General features: G+C 37.6%; 1 protein-coding gene across 1 annotated transcript in view; it reads left to right on the top strand.

Annotated features, from left to right (window-relative positions):
* The window catches only part of KCNH1 (potassium voltage-gated channel subfamily H member 1), a gene marked incomplete at both ends in the record, with an annotated part of 170,929 nt that overhangs the window by 92,129 nt on the left and 66,300 nt on the right, over window positions 1-12,500 (top strand). Inside the window, one exon of the mRNA XM_083856101.1 lies at window positions 7,544-7,740. Coding sequence (XP_083712227.1) covers window positions 7,544-7,740 — 197 coding nt within the window. The remainder of the gene's footprint in view (window positions 1-7,543; window positions 7,741-12,500) is intronic.

The raw sequence follows: 12,500 nt of genomic DNA, 5'->3' as shown, positions 1-12,500 counted from the left end.
ACTTGAAGGTGGCAGATAAGTTAACTGAGCCCAGGCTGCTATCTTTAGACTGCCTCTAGTCCCTGAGCTAACTCAGATATCCCTGAATTAAACTGCTGTGTGTACTATGCCATTTTTGAAAATAAGTTCTGTTATTTTAGAACCTGTTATTTAAATCCAAGCCTTTGAAGAAGTCCCTTACTTCTCTGCTTAATTTTTCACCTGAATTTTAAATTTAGGTACACCTCTCTGTGTTAAAAATGCCAAGCTCCTGAGCTCTCAGGCTTAAGAAATGGTTGCAGGATTATGGATGGCATTAAGAGTTTTCTGACAGTATCTAACATCACAGCATTGTTTGTGCTATTGAATAAGACTGAAACATGACCAGCGGTGCTTTGACAAAGGAATGATTGAAATTAAAATCCATCTTTATCCTCAGTACTGCTATTGTGCCTTTTCTATTTATAGTTGAAAGGTGGGGATTTTTTTAGATGATTTATATAGGCAGGTTGGACAAGTTGCATGTTTCTGTGATTCTGAAGTGATTCAATAAGCATCAACTGAAGGAACAATTTTCAGAGTCTGATTTGCTCAATGAGTGTCCAGGCACACTTAGCAAAAGCATTACAAATGGAGGCCCACTAAACTTTTTAAAAGGCCATGGCATAAAGAGGTCTACAATAATATAAGATTTTAATTTCATGGTGGATGCAGTAGCAGCACTAAAACTCTTATTGAGAAATATAGGTTTATCCCACATGGTGGTTTAGGACAGAGAATATTCCTTATTCCTGTCCTCCAGACATCTGGAGTGGGTTGATATCAGGACTTGCCATTTTTGAGACTTTTTGTTTGCTGTATGTCTAATTTCTGACAGACATTAAAAGCATGAATTGCCAAAGCTCCTGTCCACTGCTGTTTGTAGATGACTTAAGACCGTGCGGGGTATTGGAAAAACAGATTTTTAAAACATTTGGTGACTCGCTGGAGTAAGTGAGGAGGAGGAGTATTCCCTGTGAACAGAGGCCTCAGTAGGGAATTTTTGGGCACATTTCATGTTTTATTGCTGTGAATTTATATGCCTTTGCATAATGTGCTCTTAAATAATCCAACAGCATTGCATGTGGAAAGAAGTCCCCCTTGGAAGTTGGTAGTGACTGGCAGGACACTGGAATGATGATCCATGAAACTGGCAGATAAAACTGGGATCTGGTGAGGATGAGGCTCTCTGTTCCAGCATCCCCCTTGATATCTCAGGATATCTGTGTTAGGAAGGCTTGCACATCATATTTGTGTGCATGCTGTAACAAGATATGTGAAGAGGTAGAAATTAAAATTTAGAAAGGAAGTCAGCTTTCTATAAAGACCCTGATTTCTGGCAGGTGAACCACTGAACTAATTCCCTTTTTATTATTATTATTATTATTTGTTTTGGTTTGGTTTGGTTTGGTTGGTTGGTTGGTTTTTTGGGGTTTTGTTTTGGTTTTTGTTTGTTTGATTTTTGGTTGTTTGTTTTGTAGGGTTTTGTTTCTGTTTCAGAATTTTGGAGGAGGAAGAATAATTCTCTTTTCACTGAAGGGACAGGTTAAAATATAATTGAAAAAAAATTCATGAAACTCTAGTTTTTCTTTTTTTTCTCTAAATTTCAAATTAATACTTTTTTCAGAGATATGTTTCTGTAACACTGTTAGATTTATATGGAAGGAATTTCTAGAAATACTAAATAAAATAAAATACAAGATAGATGCAAATTTTGTCAGGTTTTCAAAATATTTACTTTCTCTATTTCAGAGCACAAAACTTACTATTTAAATTCTTGTGAATCCTTTTTGTCTGAAATTAAATAATAAAATTTTGGGGCTTTAATGTATGTTTCAAGCAATATCCAGAATATAAAGCCTGTCCCAGGTAATCAAGGAAGTATCTCAGAGGATAATCCAATTTGAGCTTCTTATATAGGTGGGGTTTTTTTGGTCTTTTTTTTTGGTCAGAGAATTAGACTGCCCATGGAATGACAACACAGATTGAGTTGTGTTTTTGCTATTCCTTAACCACTGCAAATACATTCAACTGTATTTATTACTCCAATTACCTAAGCTACTCCGTATCCTCTGAGTTTGTACAAACTGGCCACATATTTATGACATTTTTAGAGTAACCATTAAAATGCAAATAAGGATAAATGATTCAGATTCAGGTGTAGTCTCCTGGCTTTTTTTGTGAATAAACCCGGTAGGGCCAGTTGATGTTTAAAACTCTTCATCACAGTATGTCAAGTAGTGAATATAATCCATGCTGTATTCTGAGAGACAAATAAACACCTTAATTATAGCAACAATAATAGAAATTTTAGCTGTAACTAAATCACGTTGTTGCTACTCATCTCTAAAATAAATGTTTTTATTTTGTCTGTACAGTAATGTGTTTCAGCAGAGAAAATTGATGCAGTTGTGTAGTAAACTGTCTGCAAAATGTTGCCAAGCTGTGATTTACAACATGAACAGATACACTGTGTTTCTATTTGTGCACCAGGCAAATCACTGAAAGAGCAAGTTCAGTTTGTTATCTCTGTAACACTTACTCTGGTCTCTGTGGCAAAGATGCTCAGGCTTTTTGGAGGTCTAATTAGAGGAAAAGAGTAGTTAAAGCCTCTGGTTAATGAAAAATAATGTATTCTCTGCAATGCAGTTGGTTATTCACTTTTCATTCCATGTCTCAGTTTGCACTTGAGAAATCTTAAGAAAATCCAAAGCAGCAAACCACTTCTATGCACCATCTCCTTCCACCTGTACTGTGCTGGAGAACCAAACTAAGGCTATTCAGTGGCTTCAAGTTGTGCAATTTATCTGTAGGACAGCTACTGAATGCTCCACCTCAATGCCAAATGGCTGCTCCATTTTTTTCTGGCTGACAGTTGTCATTACATTAATGCACCAAGAGGAAAAATTATTTTTGCTCTAGTGTCTTTACTTTCCTTGAATCCTTCTCCCCTCTGTAAAGTGGGAAAGTTTAAATTGCATGCCTTACTTAGATTTGGAGGAAATGAGGAAAGACAGGAGAAAGGAAGGATTTTAAGTTGAAGCCAAATAAGCATGTGGTGATCACAGAGGGGGTTTGACCCTAGAAAATCTGTGTGTTTGCTTTTATAGCGGTTGGTGTTTCCCACTGCTTGGAGATGGAGAGCAGATCCTTAGGGTGCAGGCCAGTGTGGGGGCTCCAGGGAGCTGTGCTGGGAAATTCATTGTGGCAGCCACTGTGGATCAGCATCACAGATAACTGTATTTGCTAAACACCTGACTGCCAAGTTATGCCTAGTGCTGCATTGCCACTGAGGTGAGCAATGTTTGGTTGTTCATTGCTCAACCATGAGCAATGTTTGGTTATTCTATCTGGTCTTTGGATCTGCGGACACTGTCAGATCCTAAATCTATTGTTCAAACATGTAGATGAAGGCAAATTGGGAGGGGATGTGGTCTGGATTCTGCTGTTGGCTGCTGTCACAATCATTATTATTGCTTTGAGAATGATGTGAACATGAATATTTTGTCTGATGTACTGAAAATCCATGGATTCATGTGAATGCCTTCAAGATCCATACTGACTTGGGAGACCTCCAACATGTAAATCCATGGCCTCATCTTCTCCCCCAGCTATCACACCAAAACTGCACCAGGACTTTGAGACTGTCAGGACCCAAAAATAGACTGGGTGAGTTATCAGCCAAAGACATATTCCACAAGTCATATTTTTTTGGAGTAGAGTGGAATATTTTCAATCTTTCCTCTTGTAAGAGTGAAAAGGCCGAGGGTTGTTTTGGTATCGAGGCAGTACAGGTGTAATGTGAGAGTGTGATTCTTTTCTCAGAATCAGCAGAACACCTGACTAAGCTTCAATAATCAGATCTTCGTCACTGGTGCTGCTTTCAGGAGACAGAGTGGATGTGGCTTGACCTTATGCCTGACTCAGGCTGAATTGGCAGTGGTAACAGAGAAATCATCTTTTCACTTACAAGATAAACAGCTAATGTGATGTGGAGAAGAAACTGGGAAGGAACAAATATGGAAACAGATAGTTTTATAAAATATTTCTTCACAGTTTAAATATAGCAGGATTTGGGGACTTGTTATTATAATTAAAACAAACAAGGAAACAGAAAAGGCAGAAAACTATTTGGCTTTCCAATGCATGCTGAGCTGATGTTGGAAAAGGTCTTCAGCCCACAAATCCAGCAGGGAATATAAATGATTGATGGTAAAAGCTTAGATCATCCACTTTGAGTGTGATTGACAGATAATGTTCCTGGCAAACATCTGGAATTCAGCAAGCTGGGAATGAGAAATGCAAAGTACTGACAAACAAATGGGCATCTGCATTTCTCTAGCTATTTAATCTTTCTTCAGAGGTAAGGTGAAATATATAAAGCCTGGAGTTATATAAAAAAGGCTTTTGGCTCATATTCCCTAATGCAGCCCTTGGACTTTGCCAACCACCTTCTGACTCAGAAGTATCACCATACGCTTCTTGCTTTCCAATCACAGGTGGTTTTGATAAAACACCTACTTAGTCTTCCCCCCCCACCCCCTTTTTTTAAAAATTCCTTTTCCTACAGTGATTGATCTTATTTTGTGGAGAACATATAGACAAAGGGAGATGGTATGCAATTCCTTATTATGCATAAGAGTCCAATTGTTCTAGTGCAGTGCAGGTAATCCTGGGTGGAATTTTAATTTCTTCTTGCTATATAGATTTCTCCTCCCCCCCTCAATTTTCTGTAAGTGTCAAACAGGTTTTTTTTTTTCCTTTTTTTTTTTTTTTTTTTTTCCTTTTTTTTTTTTTTCCTTTTTTTTTTTTTTTTAAAGAATCTGACAATCAAATTTAGTACTTTTGGTACCCATCATTTAGAAAATGGACTTGACAGAAATAAAGCAACGAGGTGATTGCATGTGCCTTGCTTTGGAAACTGAAATACAGTGTAGGATCCATTTTCAGCTAGAGCATTGGGTGTTAACTTCAAGGAAGATTTTAATGAAAGAAAAGAGTACAACTTCTTTGGGTTTTTTCGTTTGTTTCTTTAAAACAGGCACTTCTGTGATCTGACTGAGTTTGTCATTCATGTGTTGCTTTTCTCTGGTTTGGCTCAGCAGGCACCCAGAAGACCCAGCTCCTTCCTGTGCTGTCCTTGCCACTAATGGGAGGTGGCAGGACACTACAGGAGGGAGATTTTTTCAGAGGCAAGAGTTACAAATAGTGAAGGGAAACTGTGGCTGCTGCCGCAAGTGAAGGACAAAGATGTGCCTTTCTGTGTTATGGGAAAAGCAAAATTAAATTTCAAAAAGAGTAAGACATAACTAACTTCTGTTTTACCTCACTTCTGAGGGAGGCACAGCAGTACCATGCTGTCTGTGCTTGGATTGTACTAATCATCATGTTACTGTGGGACAGTAACATAATGGTTGTCATTTTAAGGTAGGGAAACTTGTCTGGAGATGTTAAGCAATACACTTAGAAATGAGTTCGAATTCCTCTCCCTTGTGCTTGGACTACCAGCCCTAACTGTTGCTCATCAGTGATGGCACAATTCAATGCTTGATAGATTCCAGAGCCTTAATTAAAACAGTTGTTTAGCTAATTGCCTGGAAGATTGTGAATAAAAGCATATTTATTCCAAAAGCAAACAATCCATTTTTACCCAGTGAAGCATATCAGTTTTTATGGTGCATAAAAATTGTTTCATTTCAATTTTGAATATATTGTGTATTTGTCTAAAAGCCTTGTAGATGGTCTGTTTCAAGTGCATGGAAGCTTTTTTTTCTTTAGCCATTTTTTAATGTATCTGCTAGCAAAAAACATGCAAATAATTGAAAATGTGAAAAGTCATTGCTATTAAGAAGAAAAGTTGTTCACTGTACTGGTCTGCGGGACTACCACCATGCTTGGTGATATGACACTTTTGTACTATTTCCAGATGTTCTCATTGTCCTATGCAAGCGACTAGAGATGGAAGAAAGATTATCTTTATAATGTCTTTGCCTAATTTTGTGAAAAATGTGCTAACAGGACAGGTGGTTTCAATGTATATACACATTTAGAATTAAAATAAAGTCTAAAGTGGTCAGGATCTAAACTGATCCGTGTGAGGTGGATGGTGTAGGTGTTCTATGGAAGACTGGGAACACATTAGAGTTAACAACATCTTATTGCCTTATTTCCTTAATACCTTAATTCAGGGTAGTTTGCCATCAAGCTGATAGTGTTTTCTCAAATAAAAAATGCTTCTCATCTAATAGAGGAGATTAGGTAAGGGTGGAAATACAGCTGAAGGGCTGAGATGGGAATTCTGAAATTGATTTAGAAGTTTGCTTGAGCTTTTTGCTCTTGATAGTTCTCTTGACTTCATATAGGCTTTCAAAAATGACAATTTATTTAGGGAAGGAAAAGAACTTGGGTTGAAGTCAGTAATCTAATATATATTTTGATGCTTTGGATTTAAGAATTGCTACAGGCAAGGTATTACTTACAAGACAAGGGACCATTCCTACCACAATTTGATATATATGAATGTATTTCCATGTTGTTGGTCTTGAGAGAGATGAGCAGTGATGATATAGCACAGCAGAAGTTTGCGAGGAAAACACATTTCAAAACAAGAACAGTATAGCTTTTCATTATCAAGGTAACAAGTGAATATTCCTTTTTTGTTAGCATTATGTATTGGAAAACAGGGAGAAAATACCATTATTCTTATAAATGAACTTGTCATATTCTCCTTTTTGTGCCCAGCCTGAACTGGGATGTAACCAGTGAAATCCTGACTCCTCAGCTGGATTTTGGTGTACATGCCCTGCATTGTAGTGCCCAGGTTGGTGCAAAGGCCATCCCTGCAGTATTCCACAGCAGAAATTTCTCTGGCTGCCCCGAGCTTGTAGTGACGTGCGTGTGGGAAGGGTGTGAGGCTGTTTTCTTCCTTCCAGTGTGAAACAGCTAAACTTTCATGCCTTGTCATTGTTATGTTGGGGATAACTAATTGTACTCTTCTTGGTTTGGACCCTGTTTAGCTGCAGCCTGTAACTGCACCGATGTGTGATACAGGATGATTTTATTGACACAACAGTGGGTAAATGTTAGCCAGATTAGGGAAAATCGACCTCACAGATGTAAGAAACAGATCCTTTGTGTGACAGTTAAAAGAAGGAAGGGAAAAACCATTTCCTCTTAATTAATTTCTTTGAAAGGGATCAGAAGACAACATGAACCAAGAATGAACCACCTTTCTTGCTTTTTAAAGAAAATCCTTTATTGATATTTAAAGGAGACTTTTCACATAGAACACTTTTTAAGTATGATTTATTCCTATGAAGTTTTACCAGGCTGCTGTAATTAAGAAAAAGGTAATGGAAAAAGTTATCAATTAAATATTTCAAAGTTTCCTTTTTTTTTCAGACAGTTTTTTTTCCTGAGTGCAAAAATAGAAGAAACTTGGCTGCGTGAATGAGATGTCTGTTCTTTTACATATTTTGATGGAAATAGTGCTGTTATTGAAAGCAATGCTGTTGATTTTCTATAGGCAAAGGAGACGTTTTTGGTGATGTGTTCTGGAAGGAGTCGACTCTGGCCCAGTCTTGTGCTAATGTAAGGGCTCTGACTTACTGTGATCTTCATGTGATTAAAAGGGATGCCTTGCAGAAAGTGCTGGAGTTCTACACAGCCTTTTCACACTCCTTCTCCAGAAATCTCATTTTGACCTACAACCTGAGAAAAAGGGTAAGTAGCTGTGATTTTAACATACATCATGTAAATTATCTCACTTTTAAGGACTGTCTGCATGAAAAAACTGAATGGCGTGAATTCTTGAATTTTTGTGCACCTTTTTTATAAGATGACTTTTCAGAGCTTGCCTAAGAGACCCTGCTAGCATGTAGAGTCAAAAGGCTAAGAGTATTTATTCCAGTGGTAGCTTCAGAGGGAGCTAGACTGTGTGTGTGAAAGTATTTTGCATTTCCAGGAAGTAGACATGTTCCAGCATATGTGAAAACTGTCATGCACTTGTGATAAACAGTGTTCACTGCTTAATGCAACTTCATAGTTTGTAAAGCAGCTAAAAATATTTTAGAGGGTGTTGCCTGAAATCGCAAGGAAAATGACAGGGAATGTATAAAATCTAATATATGGAACAAAAGTCAAGTACAGTAAACACGATGGAGAAGTAATGTGATCATGACATTCTATCAAGAGTTGTTTCTTTTATTATAAATCACATATTGGAATTGCTTTGCTTATCCTTATCTATAATATTTCCATTTTCTTATCCTTGATTTTTTTTGTCTCTTTTCATTCCTTGCTGTGTGCCATTTCAAGTTATTTTGTCAAATGCAAGTAATCATAATCTAATAGCCCAGTTTAAATCCTCTGTGTAATCTTCAGTGAACAACCTCTGCAGAAATTTATTAAAACTGTAGTAGGTATAATTCAGGTTATATGATTTTATGATGCAAGGTAGAAGACAGTAATATTACACTGGAAAGAAATACATTAAAGAACCTGTACTTGCTTTATAAAGGTATTTGCGATCAGCTAAAGGAATATGTTTGATAGGAGACTTTTTTGTTCCTAAAAATGATTCTCCATAGTAATTTCCAGGTTACAAGTGGGTCCTAGATAATTAGACATGAAAAAAGAGAAATCTTTTAGTATTTTAAGTGTATTTTGTAAAATTACACTTTACAACTAGACATTTTTTTTAATATATAGAATTGGCATACTGAAAGTAAAGTAGTGTGATATTTTTTATCTATATGTTATCAGTATAAAAGAATACAGCTTTTTTAGTGTTGGATAAAAGGAGATTGTGTGATCCACACTTTGGTGAAATAAATCAGAGCTCTGGTAGAAAATTGGTGTGATTAAAAACGAAGAAGCAAAATTATATTTGGGGATTTCCTCCTAAGACTTCTTTCAAATGAAGGTACACAGCTGCAGGCATATTAAGAGCGATGTCCTGTTAATGAACAGCTCCTTACCTGGTCTTAGTTAATGTAAGAAATAAAATAAATGAAAGAATCTGACATTGCTATCACCTCAAGAATCAGTACCACTGACTGACATATTTTATAATTAACTCCATGAGTAATGTGGTAATATGCTCTCAGAATATATAACTGCCTTTTTTTCTTTCTTAAAAACTGTAGAAATAGCAAGCTTTGAAGCTTAAAAGGACCAACCTTTTCAAAAGTCCTAGTAATGCTAGCAGAATTCACATCATTTTGGACCTGCTCTGAGCCAAAAGGCCCAACTTCAGAATCAAATACCTACTCCAGAAGTGACATTATCCCTCTATATTTATTGGGATTGCTTTTCTCAGCCCAGGTTGCAAAACATTTTTTAACTGTAGTGTCACAACCCCTGTGCTGTCAATTTTCTCCACAAAATGTTCCTAATAAAAATGTACATCTTATGATAGCAATTTCCATCCAGTTATTCAAATAATTGGATTTTAATTGAGTTGCAGTCAGCAGAAAAGTGGCATTGATTGATAATGGAAGCGAGAGTTTGATGGTTCTAGGTTAACAGACTGTAGCACTATTTATTTTATTAAAAGAAGGCTGATTGCAATCAGAATGCAAATGTTAAATAATGTGAATAATATATGCTCTTGGAAATGTGTGGAAGGTACAATACTTTAGAGATTTGAGGTGATGCACACTAAAAAGGCATCTTTTTAGAATTTGGAATTTATTCTGGTTTAAATATCTGTGATATTTTTTAATAGAAAAAAGCTCCCAGCTTGTCACTTCTAACACTTCTCTGGTCTATTTCTGCAAATGGAATTTTGTAGAATTAAGATGAATTGGTACCTTCTGTTAGTTACATTTGTGATGTATTGCATATCCTTTGGAGTATAAATACCAGAATTACACTTTTCATTTCAATAAACAGTTCCATCTCTGGTTCCAGAAGTGTTCAACTAGTTGAAATGTAGATACTGTATATTCCTCCCAAATATATTCATACAGATTTTAAATACATGAAAAAGCAGCTTTGGGGACTTTTTTTTTTTTTTCAGAAAGATCTCATATTTTTAGACTTGGTTATTCCTCCGAGGTGTCCCCATCGTCAGGGTACCTATGCCTTTAGCTGGCTGTGGTACTGAGCCCCTATGCAGTACTAAGTGCATTGTAGCCAAGTTTCACTCAGCTAAAGGGAGCTCTAGCACTGGTCCATTTTTTTTACCATATTCACTTATTCCTTGGGTGCTGTGTCTCCTCTAGTGATCCCTGCTGGAGCTGGGGCTCCCTGTCCCAGGCCCTTTGGTGCCAGTGAGGAGATGTTCCTCCTTTGCTGGGTCTAGACCCACGTGCTGATGACTGTGACAGAAATAAGCAGACAGGCAAGAATATTGGATGGTAACCAAACTGGTCAGTTGGACTTGATCTGAGCTAAACCTAGAGCTGGATTTAGGCAAAGTAAAAGGCAACATTCCTTGTGCTGTTCTTCCTACTTGTCTTGAATGTGGTTGGAGCTGAGCTGGGAGGGCAGGACACTTCTGGCCCATGTATCCCCTTTATACCTTCTGTAGAACAGGCCTGCAGGTATGAAATGTTACTGCCTCTGATGCTTAAAGGCCTTGAGGCCAAGGGAAAAGTTTCTAGTGCTGTGTGCCTGGCATGTCATTATTGTCCCTTTCTGTGCTGTGAAAGCAGTTTCCTTTCACTCACTTTCTCAACAAATGCCAGTGAAATATACTCTTTTCTAAAAGTGTCAGCTTGCTGTCAGGTGACTCCCTGAGCAGTTTCCTCAAGTGGCTAAAATCCCTCCTGAAGTTATTAGCTGTCTAGTTACCTCAGAGTGGAGCTCAGACTTAGGAAACTTTTTATTTTTCCTAAAGGAAAAGAGAAAGCAGACCTTTAATTAACTCCTTCTGCTGCCCGTCACTGAAATTTTCATCTAAGTGGGAACAGGGGGATAATCATCTGCTGCATCTCTCTTCCCACCATCCTAAGAAGCTGCAGTCTGCGCCTGCAGGTGCTTTGTGTTGGACTTGAAGACTTTGCAGCTGAAAGGAAGCTGATAGAGTTTTTTCAGAGCAATACTTGCTGTATCAATGTTCTGAAATTAAAGCATGTTAACTTGATGTTTCTCCCCATTTCTGGAATCTGAGGGGAACCAGAGTGTAGACACTTGGGGGTATTGTGGGATTGTCAGGTGACAAATTCACCCCCATGAAAGGTATGCTGGACAAAAGAAACACTTCAGGTTGGGAGGGCAGCAGGATTCACAGGCTGGATGGAGGGGGTCTGGTTTTTCTCACCAAATATTTAAACACTTCTGGGTTTCCAAATTGGACATCATAACTCCAGGTTGGTAGAAGCATAAGAAGAGAAAAGCTTGCTACATAGCTACCTGTCATTGTCTTTGGCTTGTGATGGGATGTGAGTTTGCTGTCTTTAAGAATGGGAAAGACCTTTGGCAAATGTCCTGGCTTTGGTAGTTGCTCCTTTCCATGTGTACAAACTTTGTGACTAACATTAACTTCCACTGGGTTGTACCACCCTGTATTTGCTTATTTCATTCTGCTGCAGCCATAAATGATGTTATAGCTCAGATGTCTGCTCAGACTACATAAAAGGGAGAATTCTTATACATAATTTATTCAGCTGAGATTTCTTTAGTAAGCCATTTTAGCCTGGGTAGGGATTAAATGACTAATTCTGAATACTTTGGGATGTCATGATAGAACACACAAGTAGCTTTCCCAGAAGCTGAAACTTGTATCCTGCTATAAAAGAAGGAAGGCAGTAGGATCTAGATATGTTACCAGGATTTTGTTGGTGTGAAAGAAGTGGCATAGAATGTTCTACAGTTTTACAAATCTAACATGATTTAGTGAGTTAGAGCCAAAGCTCCTAGTCAGAACACACTTGAGAGAGCAGTGATTGTAACAGAATAGTCTCTCTCCTTGGAGGTGTAAGATTACTTGCTTTTGTACATGTAGTGGTGTTTTTATTCTATGGTATTCCAACTGTGCCAGTGGACAGGACTCCCAGCATCTCTTTCAAAAAGCAATTTTAAAATGTAATTGTGCTTTTCTCTTCAGCATTAGTTTAATCTTTCTTTTTTGATAGAGTGTAAGCTCTAACTAGAGAGAGAACCTCTCTCAAATCATACATTTCAGCTAGGAGTGCCTCAAGCCCTGATTTTAAATCTCAGGGGGTATTGGCAGCAGTTTGTTCTCAGAGGGGCAGCCCATAGCCTTATGTTCTGCCTTTCCACATGACAAGTTTTAAAATTCTTTTTCATGATAGAGGTTCAAAATGGTATCCCAGAATTCTTTCTGGTACACAAAAGCCAGAATTGCTGGAAGATTTCAACAAAACTTTCTTACACTGAGAAGAGAAAGGTTCTGATTTTGGAATATTGTCCCATTTGATGATGGATTTCATAATGGTCAAACTGACAGCCTGCTTCTTTCTCCTGTGTTTGTACTCACCAAAACAATCCCACAAATCCTGTGGGAAGAGGATTTT

Source organism: Zosterops lateralis (assembly GCF_965231275.1).
Source record: "Zosterops lateralis genome assembly, chromosome: 3".
Classification (NCBI taxonomy): Eukaryota; Metazoa; Chordata; class Aves; order Passeriformes; family Zosteropidae; genus Zosterops; species Zosterops lateralis.
This window is presented reverse-complemented; position numbering and strand designations above follow the sequence as displayed.